At 44.4% G+C, this 22,541-nt stretch overlaps 1 protein-coding gene across 1 annotated transcript in view; it reads right to left on the reverse strand.

The window, feature by feature from the left end:
* Positions 1–2,926: 2,926 nt before the first annotated feature.
* Positions 2,927–22,541, reverse strand: part of LOC311253153 (Krueppel-like factor 7) — a 40,170-nt gene continuing 20,555 nt past the window's right edge. Inside the window, exons 2-4 of the mRNA XM_084346934.1 lie at positions 19,992–20,619; positions 12,510–12,633; positions 2,927–7,470 (exon numbers count right to left, since the gene is read on the reverse strand). Coding sequence (XP_084203060.1) covers positions 7,419–7,470; positions 12,510–12,633; positions 19,992–20,619 — 804 coding nt within the window. The 3' untranslated portion in view covers positions 2,927–7,418. The remainder of the gene's footprint in view (positions 7,471–12,509; positions 12,634–19,991; positions 20,620–22,541) is intronic.

The raw sequence follows: 22,541 nt of genomic DNA on the forward strand, positions 1-22,541 counted from the left end.
CAACACCACTTGGACAAACCAAACGCACAACTGCAAGTTTAATCATGGTTAGCATTTAGCTTTTTTTAATGTTCATATTGATGTTATTTTATTGTGTACTGTCCAAATATTTGGACAAATTGTAATTTGCCGCTTTGACAATTTTGTTCTTAAAACTTTAATGTCGATAAAGTTTCTTTGAATTGAATTGGGAAAAAACGCTATGCTACCATGCACCACAGTCTAAAACAATCATTAGCAAATGTATTCATTATCATAACTATATATTACTACATTTACTGCAGTTCTGAGTGTGGTTTGTCCAAGTGGTGTTGCCATACCTAGCTGTCCAAGATGGCTGCCACCCTCGTGCATACACTATTCAGATCTGGAAGCTATTGGATGTTGATGTCATCATCAGGTTTGTCTAATTAAACATACTTTGACGTCAAAAACACCTTCGAAGCTAACGACTTTAACATCAGCCTCAATGTACTTAATATTTAATGTTAACGTGCTAAACTAAGATGGAAGCACGGTAAACATTATAGCTAGCTGCTATGTATTGTGAGCAGGTTGCTTTGCTAGCATTAGCATTGAACTCAAGCTACCGCCATTGTTGTACAGCATAACAATGCTGCTAACATGACACATCCTAGCAAACACTGAGATGTTGATCACAACGTCTGGTTATGGCTAAAAAATTTATCCAAAATAGCTGGACATCATTCGTGAACGTCGAAATATGATGCTAGGACACAAACTTGGTCTCCTAGCCTATGCTTATCCCATTTATCCATCACTTTGTTAGCATGAGGTCTTTGTCGGTCTTTACATAACACTACACAAAGCCCTGGAGTTTTCCCACAGACTTGGATGACTTTTGATCTTACGAACACCACAGGCTTGAGACGATGAGACAGTAATATAATTTAAATATATATAAATGAAATAAACACAATGTCACAGCCTGACCAGTGTTCGGCTTCTTATTAGGCGCTAGACTCAAGACTGCCTGCAGATATTCAGTAAATGCCCCATTTGTGAACGTGTGTGTTAACCTTTATGAATATGTGTTGATGTGAATGTGCTCCTGTCTCTGCTGAAACCCATTAAGATCATTTAGCTCTGCTGTGAACTCACACACAACCTCATTCCCATCACGTGGAATGGAAAGCGACGATCGAAAAGCGCTCGTGGGACGTGCGACCTTTATTGAAAAATGACTCCATCGTTTCTAATTTCATAATGTGTCTGTGGGATTGACGTAGTAGGTGTAGTTAGGTAGATAATATGGGGCTGTCTGTAATTACAGATAAAAGAACATTAAGTTCGACAGATACATGTAAGCTTCTTGATGAGGGTGCCCATTTCAATTAGGGAGCATTAAATGAAACAAAAAACCTTATGGGAGTTTCTCACTGCCAGACCCGAGGAGAATTAATACACTGCATAGGGCCATTTACCGGGGAGTAATTACTCCCTAATTAGCCATTAGTTATTCGATTACCCTTTTATCAGCTAGTCATGGTCAAAAGGCAGGAATAGCGGATAAGTCATCACCTTGGTTGGTAACAGATGTAATTAACGTGCCATAGCTCCCTCAGAGGGAGACACCGAGGGAGCGCGTTCAGGCAAAGTGAAGGTGTTCTGGCCCATTTCCTGTGTTTGATCAAAAGGAACGATAAATCTGAGGCTTTTTTTAATCCATCCAGGGGTGGTTTGCTGCAAATAGCAGCAAGAAAAAGGAGGGTGTAAATTAATTTCCTGCCTGCTTGAACCCAGTTGGTTTGCGGATTTAAAGGAACAGTTCGCCTTAAAAAAATGATATTTCAGTCACTGTTTACTGCTTTTATTCTCACTGACCAGGCGGCTTCAAAGGACCCGCTGGTGTAGGCTTGCTGCAATGTTGGAGAGAAAAGGAACAGTCGCCCCCATGCCGATGGCCAGTCAGTCGATGTTTTAAATCGTAAAAACTCAGGTAGAGGCAAAGATACTTCAGTAAAAAAAGACTGTAAAACTCGTAGTACTCATTCAGCTTCTTCACTACTTGACCTCATGTCATTCTCTTAAACTTCAAGGTAGAATCAGTCGGTTTTATCCATTTCCAGTGCGTCAAAATAACGACATTTGGGGTTGGTAAAACCAAAGTAATGAGCCAATTTTCGAAGTGTAAGGAGTAGAAAGTACAGATATTTGTGTTAAATTGTAGGGAGTAAAAGTAGGAAGTATTTGTACTTTGTTACTTCCCATCTCCGCTGCTAATCCGGCATAATCCAAGTCCCTGTAGGCCCAAAGATCTAAAATTGATTTGATGTTATTTACACTCTTGTTGAATTTGTGCACTCAGTTCACACAGAGTGCATGCTAACACTATTAGCTTAGCAGCTACTTAAAATTTCATCTTAAAAAAGGGTGTAAACAACGTCTTTTCAAGTCAATCTGGTATCTCGGGGCGTCCAGAGACTTGGATCATGCCGTACGATCTGAATGGAGCCATTTTAGTAATTTTTTTCATGGTTGTTTTTTGGTTTTAAAACAAGTCCCCATCTACTTCAGTTGAAGAAACCTGCCATGCTACTTTTGCTGTGAAGCTCAAGAAATGTTTTGTGGTGTAGGAAACATCACCTGCCTTTTCATCGGCAAGGAGGTGAGTAGATAATGACAGAATTTAAATGTTTTGGCCGAACTGTTCCTTTAACTCTGCAAATGCTGCAAACTGTAACCAGCCGGGCCTCCGAAGTCGCCTGGTCAGGGAGAATAAAAGCAAAAGGGTATGTTAATACACTCTGGGCGCTCATTGTTAGCAAACTGAATGGCTCCGTGATTGAGACTCGATAAGAAATCAGAAATATTCTCAGAGAAGATGGATGATTAGGTGCATATTGTTGCTGGATGAGACCACCATTAACAGACCAGCCAAGAACCATGAATACTCCATGCCAAACTGCTTCTACCATTTATTACACATAATTACATTCTTAAATAAAAACGATTCACCGAACAGTTCCTTGCATAGAGATATTACAATACCAATTTAAAAAAGGAATTATGAAACAAACCGGTAACAAAAATAAATCTTTCTCATTTTTCCATAATAAAGAACATTATCGTACCCATACATCATAATATACAAATGATAAATTTGAAACACTTTGTACAGCGGAAAGAAAAGGAGAAAGACAACGGAAGGAAAAAGGGTGGAGAAGGGGAGAGGGGGGCGAGGGAAGGGAAGGGAGGCGGGGGAGTCGGACAGAGGAGAGGAGTTGAAAGGGATCATATCTGAGAAAATGGAGGTGGCGGGGGCGGTGCGGGTGCAGGTGGAGGGGCGGCGGTGAGGGAATGCTGGTAGAAAAAGGGGGTGCGTTTGATTTGAAATTCAGACCTGGTGGAAACAGAGGTGGTGTCACACATAGTAATGCGTGTCTCCCCTACCCCACCACCACCACCACCACCACCTTCTGCTGAGAGCGAGAGCTGCAGTCTGACTCTCACAAGGTGGCGTGAAAAACGGTGAAAAAACACACAAGGAGAACGGAGAGAGAGAGAGAGTGTGTGTGTGTGTTTTGTGAGTACGTTCGGGATGTGCTTGTGCGTGCGTGTCGAGTCTGCGTGTTTGTCTGCGATGTAGTGTGTATGAGTGTGTACGTTTGTGCTAAAAAACAGCTACTATACAGACTTTGTGATCAGTGTTTCATCACCCGGGGTCGTCGTGTGAAAGTGTAGTGTACAAGCGGACAGAAAAAACATCAGATATGCAAGTGATTTTTCCCAAAAAATTCAGAGTGCAAATACAAACAGACGAAGAACACACAGGCACAGCAGAATTGACAATCATTCATTAAGATGACACAGACGTGAACCGCATCCTCAGAGAGACGACATGAAACGACCTTTTTTTCCAGCGAAAAACACATTCACATTTTTTTTAAATCCCAGTTTTTCGAGCGTCCCGGGCAAAAACACGACGAGGAGGAACATTTGTTTATGTCGAGTCCAAATTTTCCTGTAATTTGAATAAGTTCCACGTCTCGGCTCCTTAAAGTCTCATTGAACACGAAACAACACATTCAGTGTTTCAGTCCGATTGGTACAGAACGAAAAAACGACAAAATTAAAAAGAAGAAACACTCCCGAGCTGCACATTCCCACACATTCGCAACCATTCAGTTAAAACAGGAGAGTGCCCCGTTGAAATACTTAAACACACGAGTAGAGCTGCCATTGATGATACAATTTTAACCCGTGGGTTAAACTGCTATTCTTCATTTTTATCTTCCGCACTGATCCGAGCAGGGAAAAACCACAAACCTGCTAACCTGCGCTGACGTTCCCATCTGAACTGGGTATTTTTTATCTTTTTTAGATCTTCTACAAACTGAAACCCGGACGTTTGTCAGAATCTGTGAATTTTAAAGCCAACAAACACAAAAAAGTGTGGCGGCATTGAAAATGCTGCAAAATGGATGGAAGCCAGCAGTTAAAACTTGTATCAGTTGGTTGTTTTGAGTTACCAGGGCTGCAATTAATGATTATTTTCATTATTAAATGTATCTGCCTTTTATTTTTATGATTAATCAATCAGTCTATAAAATGTCAAAACATTCTGAAAAAAGGTTTATCTCAATTTCCCATTTTGATTTAACTGATTTTAGTTTTGATATTTCTTCGCAATTTCTTCATATTACTACACAATCAACGGCCTGTTAAAGAAAGTGTTACTGCTCTTCATTAAATGTCATACATGACAAAGAAAAGTAGCAAATCCTCACATTTTCGAAGGGGAAAACCAGCAAATGTTAATCATTTTCTCCTTGAAAAATCACTCAAATTATTAATCATTTATCAAAATAGTTGGCGATTCATTTTCTCCCTGTCAACTAATTAATTCATCGACTAATCGCTGCAGCTCTAGCAGTCACTCCCTCCTGTCTTTGCGAGCCAAGGCCTGTCATCTACGTGTAGATGCTCGATATAAAAGAGAGTCTGGCTTGTTTGCACATTTAGGCAGAAAGAGCTCAATATTTATGCGGAGCAGGAAGCGATACAGCTCCTACTTCCACAGCCGCAGACAGATCATGTCTAGATATGATTGAGCTGGGCTGCATTCATACCCGAAATTGAAATGCGCCTCTGGTATACAGAGTGAAATCAATTTACTGTCTCCCTTGCCAAAAAGAAAGCAGACTGCTGTGTGCCTCACTTTGCCTCAAAGTATTAAAAGTCTTGTAAAATAAAGAATAAACACCTTGACATAGTTGTTCCCAATCGAGTTCTTGAGAATCCTGACAATCTACTTTTGTCCAAGCTGCCTGTTTGATTTGTGTGCGCTTGAGCTGATTCGATCCAAAAAATTCATTTTCTGTTTGCAGGTTAAAGACGTGACACTTAAGTGCAAAGACGAGATTTTACGTTTTTTTTTTTTGTTCTATCGGACGAGAGGCGGATCAGCCAAGGACGAACGTTAACTCCATTTTTCTAGGAGTGTATCTATGTGTCTCGTGTGTGTAGGTTTCACTCCGCTGCAGTTTCATGAGCTGATGGGGCAGTTATCACTGCTGACTGAGCAGATCTATTCCTCCTCTAACCCATTTCAGCCACCCACTGGAAGCCTGCACTCATGACCTCCCCGCCGGTCCGGTACGACCACTAAAATGACAAAACGCTACCAGCCGTGACTACCTAGTTATTCCAAGTCCAACCGTTCATTTCTAACGTGGAAAAAGAGAAACTACTGTATGAACACAAATGGTGTCTGGTATGATCTTACCAACCACACTCAAGTGTTTCGTGGGCCCAGCAACATGTACAGACTTACAACAGATACATTCACATTGATTCGCTCCGATCGGAGCCACCCAATTGATTGAATTTGTGTCATGTGTCTTCCTACGAGTCCTTCCGTGTCCTGCAGGGCAGAAATCTGCATTCAGACACGCCGGTGTGGTGGAGGAAGTCGGCAGGAATGTTCTTGGATATGCATAGGGCCCGATTAGGAGAGCTGTTGAATGCTGCTTTTCTCTGAGAGCTGCTAAATTGGAAGAGATCTGCGTGGGCGGTGTGAACAGGACGAACCCCTCGTCAAACCAGTGGCTAGTTAGGTGCCAATCACTCTCAAAGGCCAAAGAGATCATTTCAGGCATCTACAGTAGACACTTGTGTTTTTTTTTTTTTTTTGGCTGCATCCATTTCCAATGTGTTCTTCAAAATGGTCTTTTCAATTGTCTGTTTTGAACAAATAGGAGAATCTTTTCTTAGAAACAATATAGCCTTTATGATACATAGTGATCTTGTTTGTGTGCTATATCGCAGTCGGCTAGCTGCTTCGACTTGTGCATGTGGCTGTCCATCCGCGCTCGGGCGGCATTTGAAAGCCAGCGTTTGGTCTCCCAGTTCAAGATGGTGGGGCGTTTTTTTTTAGGTTTTTTTTTTACAAAAAGTTTGCAAAGAGTCAATTGTGCAACAGTTCCTGACGGCAACTCGCAAGAGCCGGGATCCCGGAGAGGGAGAGCACTCGTGGGAGCCATCGAGCGTCGCTTGAGAGGCTCGGTTTCAGCTGACGTTCTAGGAGATGATCAGTCTTTCCCAGAGTAGATTAGTTAGCCTCGTCCAATGGATGCTGTTCATAATGCAAGCCAGTCCTCTGGGTGACCTCAGTCAGCCCTCACGGCACATCTTCAAGTGTTCTGGAAATCCAGTCTTTCGCTCCGTTCAAACAAGTGCTCCGATGCCATCGAACCAGAAGGATTTATAAATGGATCCAGTCGGCAGATGTGACAGAGGTCAGATGAAGAATTGTCAAATTATTATCCGTCCTTTGGCGAGTTGTAAAAGGGGGAGGGAGAGAAAGCCAGCTTTCTTGCTTGCTTACCCTGTGACATGACGCTTGTTTAGCTACTGTCGTAACTGTTCTCGGCTCAAGGTACAAGAGGGAATCTCGAATATACAAACAGCGGTCCTCGCTGTTGGTTACAAATGACTGTACAACTGGTCCAGTTTGGTGAGCTCGCTGGTACATGGAGCACTGCTGCATGAACAGGGCTGACATTTCGGAAGCGTTTCACCGAGGGGCGTTCGCAAAGGACGACTACAACAAAGAGCTGCCAACTACAGGCACGTGGTCCACCATTCATGGCGTGAGACACATACGAAGGGTGGGACGGAGCGTCTGTATCAACACCAGGAGATATTTGCGAGGTGACGACGCATCGCTGTGGAATCATGGACCAACCGGTCGAGCACAGAGTGTCTGTCTGCCTCGCCTGTGTTTCTGTCTGTAGTCAGCGCCCCTCTGTCCAGTCCAGAACGGCTAAATCTGGTGTTTTCCTCAACATCCATGGTGTTACTTTGCTGCAGATGATGCTCCCTCTCCTTCTTCCCCGACTCCGCCTCCATCCCCTTCCCCTCTCTTCCACTCCCGCTGACCTCTCTCGGATTCCTCAGATGTGCCTCTTCATGTGTAGCGCCAAGTGATCCGACCGCGAGAAACACCTGCAACCAAAGAGAGAGGGAGAAACAGAGAACAGCTTGTTACCAAAGCGGGGGGAAAAGAAGTTTGTTTTGTCGATTGAGCTAAATGTTGCTGTTAGCTAGTGAGTGCCGAGCCACTAATGTACACGCAATTAGTACATGTGTAACTAATTCATAATCAGCATTTTCAGCAGCACTCCTAATGACTTCAGCTGCGCCATGAATAACTAGAGAGCCCCGCAGATGGATCTGTTGAAACAGTGCAGAGGGGGGTAGAGAGGGGAGAAAAAAAAAGGAGCAGCACGCAAAACATGTGCTGTAAAACGATAGATAAATTAGATGAATCGAAGCCTCTCATCTGAAATCAGGCTTGCAGAATTGCGAGGGCACAGCTTCACAGTGAAAAATGTAATCGCTCTGGAAGTACACTGGCCCATTTTTTTCCTGCGAGGGTTTTTAAAAAATGTTTGATTTTTTCAACCCGATCGCCACAAATTGATATAATGCACGCTTTCAGCTGGCGTTTTGTTTATGCCATGCACGCAGCCATTACAGGAGACCTAGTTTTTCATCCCTACTTTCTCCTAGATCAACAGTGTTTCTGTTGCACGCTCGCTGAGCTAACACTACAGCTCCGCTCCCAAGAGGAGCGCTTTTCAAACAGCAAGTGTTGCTTTCTTTTTTAGGTAATTGGGAGCTGCATGTTCTGGTGATTAGCGCGTTGAGAAATATTTGAGTTGGAGACTTGTTTTTTTGGAGTTTACCAAAGCGGTTCCATTTAATAATGTTTGCGAGGGGGAAAAAAGTAACAAGACGCTGCAGAACTGAGCCCAATTACTGCGGCATTTTCTGAATGCTCTACTAAATGTTTACATAGAAGTACAGGGGAACGGGGAGGAACTGAAGGTGAGTCTAAGTAAGTAAGAGCAGAATATGTCATTTGTGTGTAGTTGTTGGAAGTCAATGGCGCCAGAATAGGAGGACTTTTTGTTCCCCCCAATTTCAGGTGTTTTGTTAATAGAGTGGCAAATTATAAGCCAGGTATTACAGTCAGAGAGCGTTGGCGATAATCTCCCATGTGCCCAACTGGGAGTGTAATTGTTGATTCTTATGTCTCACTCCCATCTCCTCAAATACTGGGTTTACTCCGGGTTTCCCAAGTTGGGGTTAAAGTTGGTGGCCACCCCGACCTACACACCCAAAGACAAATTAGGAATGGTGGCATCTACAGACTAAGGTTTGCCATGTTGCACCAACATGTTTCTACGGTAGCCTAGAGCGGACAAATCGAACACCGGCTCCCGGGAAGGCTTTTCACTCTTTTTAGCCCATTTTAAGCAGACGTCATTGGGGAGGGTGAGATGAGGCATATTCAGTTGGTCGAAATGGACTAGATGCCACTAAAGAGCTGTTTTGCATTTGCAATCAAATTTGCCTTAAATTGACAATTTTTTAAATGGACATTTGCTAAAAACTCCTTAATAAATATGATAAAATAACATCTAAAATAAATAGCACCGCCAAATATTACACCTCTATTCCCTCTGGTGAACTAAAAAGCATTTACATATGAAGCCCCAGCTCAGGAGTCAGACTCCCTTTCACAGTTCTGCAACTGTTGATTTTCTTTTCTTTTTTTTCTTTTTTTGACACCAGTTTCAGATTGGCTCTTCCCACCGAGACAGAGGCAACTGTCTGAGATGTCGAGATGAATCAGTGTTTGGCCAAGAGGGGGAGTTACACTGTGATGAGCCACCAGCCATCCGTCTTACTGTCACACCTGCATGTGTGTGCGTCACCGTCTATGCGAGTGCGTGCACGGCCCAGGAGAGGAGTTTTTGTGTGTGTGTGTGTGTCACCGTGAGACTGTGTGTGTGTGCGCTCGGTGAGACAGATGGTAAAGTATGAGTCACGACTCGGGGGCACGACACCAGCTGGCACACCGTGGGTCTGTCTCCTCTCCCCCCTCTGCCTCCCATCTCTCCCCCCCCCCCCTCCATCCTCAATCTTCCACCCCGTCTTCTCTGTCTCCCCTGTTTCCCCTCTTCCTTCATCTCAGCAGGGTGCATGTACGCATGTGTGTGTGTGTGCTGGGCTGGAGGGGTTGGGCGCCTTGTGACACATGACAGAGGTGGGCCCGCATTAGGGATGTGCCTGCAGGGGGGGTTCTGGTGTCGGGGAGGGGAGGTGGGAAATCAGGGTGGAGGAGGGAGGGATACTGTATTTACTGTCTGTCCAGCTGAGACCTGATTAAGTTGACACTGCCCCGACCCTCTGCTCCATCACGCACACACACACACACACACACACACACGCAAGGATGACCAAGACGCACACTCTTTCACACACATTAAGGCAAAGTACCTCAGGTGAAGAGGGATTTCTTTTTGTCCTTTCATAATGAACACATACATGATTCAAGAGGTCACGGATTCAATAAAATGCTCTATTGTGACCAAACTGTCCGAGAGGCTGCGGTTTTATTGAAAACACACAAACACAATGCCGACTTTTTTTTTTTATATATCGGATGACATCTTTATGAGTTTTCAGCTGCGTGAGTGACTAACTGTTGCGTGTTATTTACAACATGTAAAAAAAGGATTATATTATACAAATGTGGTTTTAAATATCTGTATGTATGTGGCAAAAAATACAAATAAAGTTTTTAAAAATGTAAAAAAAGCAAAAAATATGTACACAATTATAAGAAAAATACAAATCTGACTGCTTCAATGTTGACAAAACTGCATGTATGTGGCAAAAAAATACAAATACAGTTTAAATAGAATAAAAAAAATAATTAAACTCAGAAAATACAAACAAAAATGTAAGAAAAACCTATAAATTTCAAAATAACATTTTCAAAAAATGGCTTTAACTCGATTTACTTCGCAGAAAATACAAAAATATTTTTAAAAATCATCAATTTGACTCCTTTAATATGAACAAACATGTATGTATGTGGCCAAAAATACAGTTAAATTTAAATAAAACAAAGAAAATGTAATGTAAAAGACATGAATTGGTAAAAACTATCAAAAAAAGCAGTTTGTTTTGCATACATATACTATGTTTTCTTAAAAAACTCTTACTACTGTAGTGTTTTATCAAGTGAAAGTACGCAGCTCAGCAGTGGCATGAATGTAAAATACACTCACATTTAATAAAACTCTAGATTTTGCACTATAACACCTTTAAAATGACCTTTTCACCCAGATTTTCACCTGCGGTCCCTCGCCTTAAATTCTGCGGTGGCTCCTGCAAACAATATTGCTCCGAGATCCCAGAGGTGTCAGCGAGGGCCCGATCACAGACAGAGGGGGTGTAATTAAAACAGGAATAAAGATTTTTGCGACTGAGTCGAGCTGATCTTTTTGTAGCGAGTAATGGCCACTGAATGTTTGATGATTTTGTCACCGGGGCCCTGGAAATTAACATTTTGCTGTGGTTCATAATTAAACAGGAGCCGGGGTGACTAATTAAGAAGCGCAGGCAAATTACATCAGATCCACTCTTCAAAGTGACAAACCTGCACCTCTACGTCTCTGCTTAAGATTAGGAGGATGTTTTACTGCTTTGGAAGACGGTAAACAAGAAGTTGCATTAGACAAAAACACCCCTGGTCTCTGTATCTGACACGTTAGCCGGATTAGGAACAACACGTGTTAATGTAAGGTGTAAATTACAACATCTGGAGGTAGTCTGGCTCGCACTGTGTTCGGATCGTAGTTCGGTGTCAATGCAATCCGTACAACAGACTGTCTAAAGCTTATTTTGGCGGAAATGATCCATTATCTCGTTGGGAAAAAAAGCCAACCCACCAAACTCAATGATAAATTTGAACAAATTAGTGAAAACATTCACAATTTGACAAGAATGATCCAGAACATTTATCCAGTAAGGACATTATAGCCTATTGAGAAATTTGGGAACAATCTGCATCTGGTAATTTTGATTTTTATACGTGTTTTTACACGTGTATTATGTGTACATGTATGACGAATTGAGCAGAACGCCTTCAAATTTCGTAAAATGTCTTTAGAGGTGTTAGAAAAAGTCTTCCAAATGTCGATTACCAAAAATTACAAATCATTTATAAATATTTAAATGGAGTCTGGTGCAAGAGGAGTGATTCTGCAACCCTGGTTTTGCTCTGGAGGACTGAGATCCAAGCTTAATGAGGATAACGAGAAGGCATTATAAAATACTGACTGTAAATGCAAAGGCAAGATCGGATCTGTTTATTATGTGTATCCGGATACTGATCCCATTTGAATACCGGGTGTAAACGGGGTGTAAGTGACAAGACATGACACCATGCCTCATCTCCTGAACGGTTACATTTTTCACCGACGTTTAGTTTGCTCTGCTCAAGGACACTCGGTGCTCCGGTCACAGGGATCAGACCGGGGGAATCATCCGGTTTACAGGATAGTCTCTGCAATCGCTGGGCCGGCCTGGGGCTTTATTTACAGTAACACACGAACCTGTATTTTGGGTCACGGTGACTTCAGAAGGTCCCTGAATACATTTTCCCTCCACAACAAGAAACTGGCACCTTTTCCTGGTAATGCATACTCAAAAACTTTAGATTAATATTCCATACCAGTGAAGTGTGACAGCGTTAATGGGCTCTTGCGAGCATTTTGCACCTCTGTCCCAGTGTGAAAGCAGCCCGGCAAATCAAGGCCATGTGAGCAGATGCACTATTAATATGCTGCGCGGGGCCTAACGTGGGGATGGAGCAGAATAAGCACCCATCGGATTCTCGTTGAAAAGACTGAGCAGGTTGGGTCTCGCATGTGTTGCAGAGGAGCGCACATTAGTAATCCTGCCAGCACACTTTTTTTTTTAAACTGGGTCAGCACCAAACACATTCGGGGTTGTGTTACCGGCATCTACTTCTTTACTGAACCAAACTGTGTACAAAACACAACGGGGAGGAAAAAAAAAAAAAGCTGTAGTCGGTCGTGTTAGTGGAAGTACTTCAAATAACCCTCAGAAAAGTGGGAGAAAAACATATAAGTGAGAGGAAGGGGAGATGTGTTTTGACAGACCTGTCACAGTGGTTGCACTTAAAAGGCTTGGCGCCGGTGTGTTTGCGGTAGTGCCTCGTCAGCTCGTCGCTCCGGGCGAATCGCCACTCGCAGCCCTCCCACGAGCACTTGTACGGCTTCTCACCTGGGGGATGAAGGAAAAACACGCATGAGCACCTGTTTTACCTGCATGCAAAAAAAAAACATACACTCGAACCCAAATATTCAAGCTGATGTTTGATGTATTTTGCAAAATTAAGGTGCAGATATTCCCCCCTTTTTTTTAAAAAAAAAGAGAGCAAGGCAATGTTTAACACCGAGGTGGAGAAGCTCCCACCGGTCTCCAATCTTGCTGAACAGGCAGAAGAGGAGTAGAGGGTAGAGAGAAGTGGAGCGAGAGAAGGAGTGAAGAGGGAGGGAGGGGATTAGAGGCAAGGTGGATGAGACGAGCGAGAAGAGGAGGTGAGATGAGACCAGGAGTAGGAGAGAAGTGCTGCAGAAGTGGATTAAGGCAGGAGGAGGCTGCAGGAGAGAGGAAGGGGAGGGCGATAATTAGGCCAGTCACACGGCATAATGGCAAAGGAAAAGCCACGATCTGCCAGCTGCGTCCAGCTCCCCGAAAAGATGTCACCTGCATCAGTCACATCCCATCTGGACCGGTTGAATACAGTCACACTGACACACTGACCAGCTCTGCTCGAGTGGCTCGGGCACAGAAACGGGCTTAATTTGTTGCATTATCAGAAAAAAGGGCTGGACACAAACAATGAGAAGAAAGTCAAGACAGAAGAGGATCGGTGGACCAGCTGGTGTAGAAAGTAGCATTTGGTCGGCAAAAGAAAAAATCAATAATGCATATGGTGCTTTCAATTAAAGGTGCATTTCACTGTTTTAAGTGTGTTAAATGTCACTAATGCGAACTGCAAATATGCTGGAAAAGTAGCACGAGCTGAGGAAACAATGCAGTTCTCGCCAGCTATGACCTGCGAAAGCGCTTTCCTCGCGTTGCAGAACGCTCCATTAACGGGAGGCATGTGCGCTCTGATAGTGAGAAACAGAGGTGCACGAGGTTGCAGCCGCGATGAGGTGATAAACGAACGAGTGGCCTCCGTCGTGAATGAAGAAAAAACGCCGTTAATGAACACAAACTGATAACGCTTAATGAATTCTAATGAATTAACTGCGTCATTTCAGCATCACCTGAAGGAAAAAGAATTTATTTCAGATAAAATAATTAGATAATTGGTTTAGAGACGCCAGCAATTAGCCTCGTCCCTCCCCTATCCTTGTGGACACGTACCCCTTCATACCACCCCGAAGCAGCAGGTCTGGGCCATCCCGCTCCGGCCAATGAAATTCCCAAGAGGCAGGGATGCCTGAATGTGTTGCCTAGCAACCGGAGCGAGGGGGCGGGGTGTATATGTGTGTGTGTGTGTGTGTGTGTGTGAGAGAGAGGGAGGGTTGGGGGGGTGCGCTGAAACATGAGGAGGCAGTAGTCAGTGCAGCTGGCTGGATCTGGCAACGGCACGCCGCCATGCCACCGGCCAATTACCGAGCACGCTGGCAGAGAACGGAGGCAGTTGCCTAGCGACGGTAACCGTAGAGCTGTACGGGGCAAGAAGGGGGGGGAGGGAGGGAGGGCCGGGTAGTAGTGGTGGTGGTGGTGGTGGTGGTGGTAGTGGTGGTAGTGCAGGAGGAGGAGGAGGAGGAGGAGGAGGGTGGGGGGCACTAAGAGACCAGAGCCTGCAGCAGTACATAACCACTCAGCTACCGACTCCTCCAACGATATGCTGCCCCCCGTTGCCTAGCAACAGAACCCCCCCCCATCCCTCCTCTCTCTTCATACTCTCCTCTTCCTCATACAAACAGGCAACTAGAGCAGGTGCACGCACACACATCCACGCACGAGCCGAGTTAAAGAACAATGTCGCGTACAGTCGGACTGATTGGCAGTTTTAAATGGCAATCAGCAACCTAATCCGCGGGATTAGCCCCGAAACTCAGCAGCATAATCTGATTACGCTCTGTTACTTTTGGATTACTTTGCCTGTTAAACATATAATGTAGATTATGAAGCTAAGTGGATTATTCCTTTCTGATTTAAAGAACCAGGATTGTGGACGGCGCTGTTGCTCCGAACCCGTTATTCATCGGGTCGGCCGATAAATCTACAAACTCTCAGATGGTTAAAGGCTAAAAATCACTCTGCCCCTCCTCAGTTTTTTAAGGTCAGCTTGATGTCCAGATCAGGGACGGAGGGGTTATCTGACACCAGTCACTCATTTCGAAAATGTTTTTTTTTTTTAACTAATCAAATAAGCAATCACATATTCCTCATCGGTAATCTGATAACTGGGTGTTTCCTGAGTCACTCTAATCCCATTATGTGTAATCTATGACTTCCGAATGCTCTCACACACACACGCAAAAACACACATGCGCTCTCTAACTCCAGCCTCTCAGGTGCCAGCGTTGAAGTTAATTGCATTCCCTCCATTAGCCGGGGCCGAAGCAGGGCCATCCGGGTCTCAGGGGTCGTTAGAGGGGCTCTGGGTGAACGCTTTCCAGGCTCCTGCCCACAACAAGAGCTGCGGGGCTCGGAGACGTTAGAGAGAGGACGAGGGAAACAGGTTGAGAGGGAAAGATAAAATATGAGGGAGGTGATGGAGAGGCATGTTGGAGAGAGAGAGGTGAGGATGATGGAAAAGTAGCCTGAAAGATAAACGTCTTTATAGGACGTGCAATTCTGACTTAACTCACAATGTTACCCACTTTTGCTCTAAGAAAAGACCAGGTGAGTGTTTCTCTGAATAACGCAGGTAGCAAGCAAGCGTTTCGTTAGCTTGCAAGTATAAATGTTGTTGTCAGAATCTTCCAGTAAATAATTTAAGTACATTACAACATTGTTTTTAGCTTAATAACACCATAAAGGTTGTTAACCTGCATGGATGTGGCTACATGCTAGCTTGTCCTGTCAGCCTGTGAAGCTAACGTTAGGTTAGTTAGTTGATCTTTATAACAACAGCTAGGCTATGTAGCTGTTATCAATCAACAAAATGGCACTTATGATGATTGAATTCAAGTAAGAAAACAGGCCAAGTGTAGGCTAAAGGTTAGCATCTATCTGGCTTAAAGGTGCAATAAGTGTAAAAATTGTTGGATTCATTTTCAAAACAAACAGCAGGCAGCATATCACCACAGGAATTAACAACTACTGCTAACTGTAGCTGCTGTTAGCTCGATTAGCGGTGCATCAAGTGGTCCAGACTGTTGGTGTTTAAATGTTTCCAACTAAAATTCTTACATATTGCACCTTTAAACAAGTGGCCAAATAGTATAATGTTTTTTTATTCATGTAGAAACAGCCTACAGTACATGTCCTAAAGTATACGGACACCTCAACGTCACATCGCCATATATGACTGTTAAACATCTTGTTCCCCAAACCATGAGCATTAAACTTCACTACCTTTAGCCGTATATGCTGCACATCTGTGGGGTGGTACGAAAAAAGGTATCTTGTTTAATACTATGGAGACCACAAATACAGGCCTGACATTTAATTTAAAGATCAGGGGAAAAAATGCAGTTCGATATTTTCCTTAAATTGCTGCTGGCCTCAACCTCTGAAGAGCGAGAGCGTCAAAAGAGCAGAGCAATAAAACAAGAGCGCGAGAGTGAAGCATATACAGAGACAGACATGTTATGAAAGACTGAGCGAAATAAGGAGAGAACCGGAGAGAGGGAAAGAGTAGAAAGATTGAGAGAGAGCGAGAGAGAAGGCAGAATAACTCCGACAGCCCTCGTGTTTTACCCGTTCCCTCACCCTGCCCAAAATCTAATTGTACCATTCCTTATCTGCCATAAGCCTATTCACAAAAAGCTCTACAGGGCACTGTCATTTCAACTCAGCTCGTCTAATTCCAGATTAAATCGTAGCCTTTTCTCCGTCGGTAATTTATGGAAATAACAACTAAGAAAAAGAGGATTTGAGTAATGACATCTTTAAACTTGTCAGGATAATGGCTCAGTGAATGGGGGAGCCTGTGGCACTGCTGTCTTTTTCTGAAGAGGGTCGCTCTACTGTACCTCCCCCACTCCTGTCTTCTGTCTTCATCTACTCTTTGTTTCAATCCGCGTCACTCTCTCCTCTTCTTCTGCCTTCTTCCTTCAGCCTTTGTGTTTTCTTTTGTCATCTTATGTCGACAATTCCCCCTTTTATCACTCTACCTTCCTGGTTTGAATAACAAGACAGATGTTCTTTGGGGTGGATGCTTTTATCTAAAGCACCTAAAGTGACAAGGATAAGCTCGGGGGGGAAGGGTCCCACAAGAAACGGAGCACTTTATGGGGGCTATATGTTACATTAATATGTCATTAAAGCATTGTCATATGCATTTTTAAACCGTTCATATGGGATAGAGAGAGAAAGGATGCCACGTTAGCTTACAACTCCAACATGAGATGTTTCCATTTCAATTTTTGCAAGTCGACCAGTGTAGTACAGAGCAACACAGTCCTGAGCGAGTTCATCTATTAGCTGAGTCATTTTCCAAGCTAAAATGCTAAACATTTGCTAGTTCAACTTCTCAAGTTTGTTGCTTTGTATTATATCATTATAAAGTGAACATGCAATATAAAGATGTTTCCTTGGGCTCTGAGGAACTTGTGATGTACTTTTCTTTTCTTTACAATTAATTATTAAGTGAAAAAAATCAAGAGCGAAAGCAGTCTGAAAGTCTACGGCCATGCGTGCTAACATCAGCATGCTAACAGGCTCACAATGACAATGCTAACACGCTGATGTTAATCAGATATGATGCTTAGCATTTTCACCATCCTTAGATTACCATGCCATCGCTAACACTTGCTTATTAGCGATGACATTTTGCAGGTTTCGCTGGCATTTGTTCATAAACAAAAGTACAGTATTGATATTTCTGACCTGACGCTGATGCTATTGGACAGGTCGGAGGATCACCAGTCAGCAGGGTTCATCTTGAGGGGAACGTGTACCCAATTCAGCGGTAATCCATCTAATAGTTGTTGTGATATTTCAGTTTGAATCAAAGTGATTGACCAACTGTCAGACCAGCAGTGACATCCACAGTGCCACGCTGCAAGCGAGGCTAAAAATAGAAAGTCGCAACCCTAGATACAAGCGTCTATCTGCTCTGAGTTTTGCTCTTCAAGAGGGTTCAATCTTGCCTCAAAATACAAGATAAAAATGTCTTGAGAAGGTACTTGAGACGTAGTATCTTTGAGTTTCTGATTTGTTCTGTCCATCTTTGCTTGTATCGATATTATGACCGGACGGCATCAGTGGCACTGGTCTCCCAGAGCCGGCCCAGTTGGCATGGAGTTTGAGCACAGGGGCTGTAGACACGGCACACTGGGGAAATCAATAATCGCATGTCTGTGCCCTTTGTTCCAGTCGGGCTGATGCCTGAACCTGTGGTGTGCACCACCGAGGGTGTGATCACACATACGGCGTCATTTCTTCATTCTTAACATACAGTAGTTGACAAGTTTATTTATATTCACACCCCTGAAAATACAAGTGAGCCAGAGCTGGCAAACAAGTCATGTATAGCTTCTGAACTGGACAGCTTTGGTGATCCGTCAAGAAAATCTAATCGAGTCCCTGTAACTTGATTTAGCATGATGGACGCTCTTTGCTGTACCTTTGTATTAAGAAACAGCTGTATATCAGCAAGAGCCCAGACTGCAGTCCACCATACATTTAATTTGTTATGCAAAGCCCTGCATGCATGAGCACGGGCTACCGATCAGATGTCATATTCATCACATTATACCCCTGAACGCTTCTCTTAGAGGGGGGTAGAGACCTTCGCCATCGCAGCCCAATTATTTCCAACAGCATTTGAATGACATTGTTCACACCTCCCCAACCAAACCAAAAGAGGAGTTCAGACACTCCTAATGTGTTTGGTGTGAACGAGACCTGAAGGCAGAGGGATGCTGAACCCTAACCCTGCTAATTCATAAAGGAAAACACAGATGGTATCCTTCCTGACCTCTCCTACGATTATAATACACTGAATACATTTAAAAACATATTTTCCTGGTCTTAATATTATCCTCTTACTACCCGTGCAAAATCAGGCAGTCTCAAACCTCAGATTGAGAACCACTGACCTAGACTTATAGAACGCATAGAGGACGAGAGGGCCTGAAATAAACCGGGGAAATGGCGGCCTATCCAGGTCAATCCATCCATCACTGTGCAGTTACTCAGACGGAGGACAGCTCCCCGACAGGGGTCTGAGTGGTTTGGGATTGAGATGGAGGAGCGGGAGAGTTATAGCTCCTGAACCCCTCCCCCCCTTCCTTCTTGAGAGGAACCTTGACAAGGAGGACCCGTCCTGGTTTCGTCTCAGAGAAATATTTAGGTAGAAAGAGCGGGATAAGAGATTCCTACCTTACGTGACTTTATTTTCATGTGGTACCGAGCGGACCATGATTTAAAGCTTGTTCATGATGATTATTTTTCACATTTCTTATTCATTCATGTGCATTTTTGTACTTGTTCCAAGAATGTGATGCAGGTGGATTTTTACTCGATTATCTCAAGTCAGGTTATCAAGGAATTCAGAGCGATGGCAGGCTGGAAGAATGGATGACAGTCTCTTGTAGAAAAACGCTAGTAGTTTATCTCCCCTTATAGAGCTAAAGAAATACCCAGAAGCAAACCGTCCCATAAGTATAAATGTCTGATTAAGTGGCAGAGACTCCAAGGAAACATTCCTAGTGGAAGAAAACTGGTATGAAAAGAAAACCAAGTCAGCCAAAGGCAGACAGAGTTTGATCTAGCAAGTACAAAAAGAGTCTGCACACCCAAATTGGCAGTAAAGCTCTTTCAATTCTATTCTTTCAGTTTCTATGTTCAGTACAAACACTCTGGCTATGTTTTCTTCAGTGTGCAGCAGTCATTTAGCTTCAGGATTGAGTCTTTTTAGCCTGTCACGTGCAATGAGTGTCAATCAGTTTTATTACCACCAGTGTATCAAGCGGCTACCTCTGGGTAAGAGAGGTGTCCTCGGAGCTGCCTTGCTGAAAGTGTCAGACGGTCACGAAGAGTATTTTATGCTTAGGAAGGTTTCTGACTGAGTGAAATGACCCAGAAGAATCTAAGATGGTCGAATTCTCTCTTAACGCTGAGGAAATGGAGCTTCGGCGCTTGCTCTCTTATCTCTTTTAGTATCGGGTACACTGGACCATCCTGAACAAGACGAAAGGAGATAATGCCACTCCACAATTCCTTGAGGCCCTAGTCTAAATGCAGTCTTTGCATTGTCCTCCATGTGACCTCAGGATGTTTTCCATCAAGGTCAAGAAAAAGTGTTTAGGCAAAGACAGAGGACATCATTGTTTTGATGATTTAACCGAAGCCTGTATCTAAAAAGTGCACCAGCTAATATGCTCATAATTCCTAGAAGTCATCCATCTACGAACTCTTTTATGCTTACGATAGATTCTCACCTGTATGTGTCCTCTGATGGGCCTTTAAATGGGAACTCTTGGTGTACACCTTCCTGCACCCGTTGAATTGACAACGATGGATCCTCTTCTTGTTCTCCGGTAGCTCCCCAACCCCGATCACACAAGCAGCCCCCTCCTCTTCGTCCTTCATCCGGACCGGGAGTGCGTGCGCCGCCACCAGCCGGGCCGCGCTTAGCCCCACCTTCCTGGCCACCAGCTTCAGCGTAAGCGTCCCGTCAGCTGAGGCCGTCAGTGTCTGGTTGGGTTTGACGAGGTGGCGGCCCAGTTCTGGCGACGATGGGGGCGTCAGGGAGGTGACGGCGCTCAGCTGGGCCTGGTGGACCCCTTCCATCCCTTCTACGTTTTCCAGCCCCTGGCCCTTAGGTTTGAGGTCTCTTTTCATTACACCAGTGGAGGGGAAATTCTTCCGTGTTGGGCAGAGGATCACTGGAGGTGGGCTTGGTGGCTCAGGGAGGCTTGGCAGGCTGGGGAGCAAGGCGTCTGTCAGCTCCTCCTCGCCGTCCTCCTTCAGGTAGGCCGGAGTTAGGAGGCCATCCAAGTCTTGATCGAAGAGCTCTGACAGACGCTTGGGCTCTGTCTGCAGATAACGCTCCAATTCTAGGCAGGTCTGCAAGAGAGAAAGTGGAAGAAAAGACTCAATTTAGACTCAATTCAGGTGAGTTCACGGGCTGAGAATGCCCATCCTCACTCTCAAATCCCACTTGACAATTTCAACAGCCATCAGATCATCCGATATGCCTTAACACACTGTGGAGAGAGAATCTGCATGGTGCCATCCACTCACCCAGACAGGCAACTTAGCAGCTCTGCCAGCTGTCACATGCGCACACGCACAGATAGCCACCAAGACAGCCAGGATTACCTGGCAGCTCCGGCAAGACGGCTGATTACACACTGATTGATTGCAACCGCTGTCGCGTGGAACGAAAGCGAGGCGAGGTGGATAGCAGGAGGAGAAGTCCTAAACTGTACAGAACTCCTATCAAACAACATTTTATAGAGCTTTGACAAGCCATGTGTGCACCGGCTTCCACTGAGCCAAGATAGGAAGATTTATTCAGCTGTAGTTATGGTCTGCTTCATCCCTATTACACCAAACACCTCTCCCCGTGGAGGGCAAATAAAAGGCTACATCCCCGATTTGTATGAACTGGCATCCTGAGAAGTCTATTACTTTGCAAAACGCTGGCAAGATTCTGAGAGGAGAGCCAGCGAGGGGAAAGAGACGCTCCATGTCCAAGGATGAAGCTATTATGTTTGAATGGACGGCGCCAGTTTGATCCCAGGGATCGTTGTGTTTCGCTTGTAGCCACTAACCCGTTTTGACAGATGAGATGGAGGCTAGCAGCTCCACTGGGCGCGTGCTACTCGCCACTTCATTTGTGTGTAAATAGGCACTGACAGACAGAGTAGCTAGTTCCATTATCAGGAATAAGGTTGTACAGACTGAACACATCAGAGACATTTACAATCTTACAACCCCCCTCCCCTTTCCTTGTTTGCACCTTCTAAAAATAAAACCACACTTTTTTTTCCTCTTTTTTTTCGGAGGGTGGTGTCTGTTGCTAAGGGAGTGTGATTTCTCCCGTAACTTGTCTTCGTCTTCGAGGAACAGAAAAGGGATTTGGGAGTTGTTTTTTGTCTGCCGACAGTATTTGCATACTGACATCAAATTAAAAAAGCTGCTCGAGACCACATCTACGGCGAGAATTGAAGATAATGCGGCGTGCCTCCTCCCTCCACCGCACGCCTACATGTTTTTATTTCTCTTCCTGTGATGGCTTTGAAAAACAACTTCTTTCAAGCACCATGTGAGAGGTCTCTGCTGCTTCCTTGATGGCTGCGGCCAGTGAATTAAATGAGATTTCTTCCCCCCCTTTATTCTTTCTTTCAGAGCACAATTAAATATTGAAGCCGTCGAGACGTGATGAAGGGAATAGCATGCGTCTAGGTGTAGAGGTAAAGAAAAACCCAACACAGCGCTATCTTTCAATCCCTCCTCCTGCCCTCCTGCCCCCCACATCTCTCATTTTAGCCATTACCCTCCTCCTCCTGCCTCACCCCCTATCGATCCCCCAAAATCACAATTCCCTCCCTCCTTTTCTTCCTCTTTTTCTTCCTCTTTTTCTTCTCATTGTCGTCCCCTCCTCTCCCAAGGTGAGGACTAATTATCCGCTAAAACCAGCCAGTTAAAGGGGACTTTATTCAGCAAAACGCTTAGGCCTGCAAACCAAGGTGAGTGCAAGTGTGTGTGTGTGTGTGTGTGCGAGGTAGAGATAGTTCAAGGGAGCGGAAAAGAGGATAGAAACGGATAAGTGAGAGGGGGGCTGAGTGGATGGTGAGGAAGACGGAGGAGGAGGAGGAGGAGGAGGAGGAGGAGAGTGATGGAGGGACAAGGTGAAGGAGGCAAGAGAGGGAGAAAGAGCGAAGGAAGGTGTTGACTTCATTTTCTCCGTGGGGGGTGAATCCTTTTTGGAAGTGTGACATTTGGCATAACAGGATCCTGTCAGCGGGCAAGCCACAGGCCTC

The sequence above is a fragment of the Pagrus pagrus genome, assembly GCF_965226575.1.
Source record: "Pagrus pagrus genome assembly, chromosome: 24".
Taxonomy (NCBI): Eukaryota; Metazoa; Chordata; class Actinopteri; order Spariformes; family Sparidae; genus Pagrus; species Pagrus pagrus.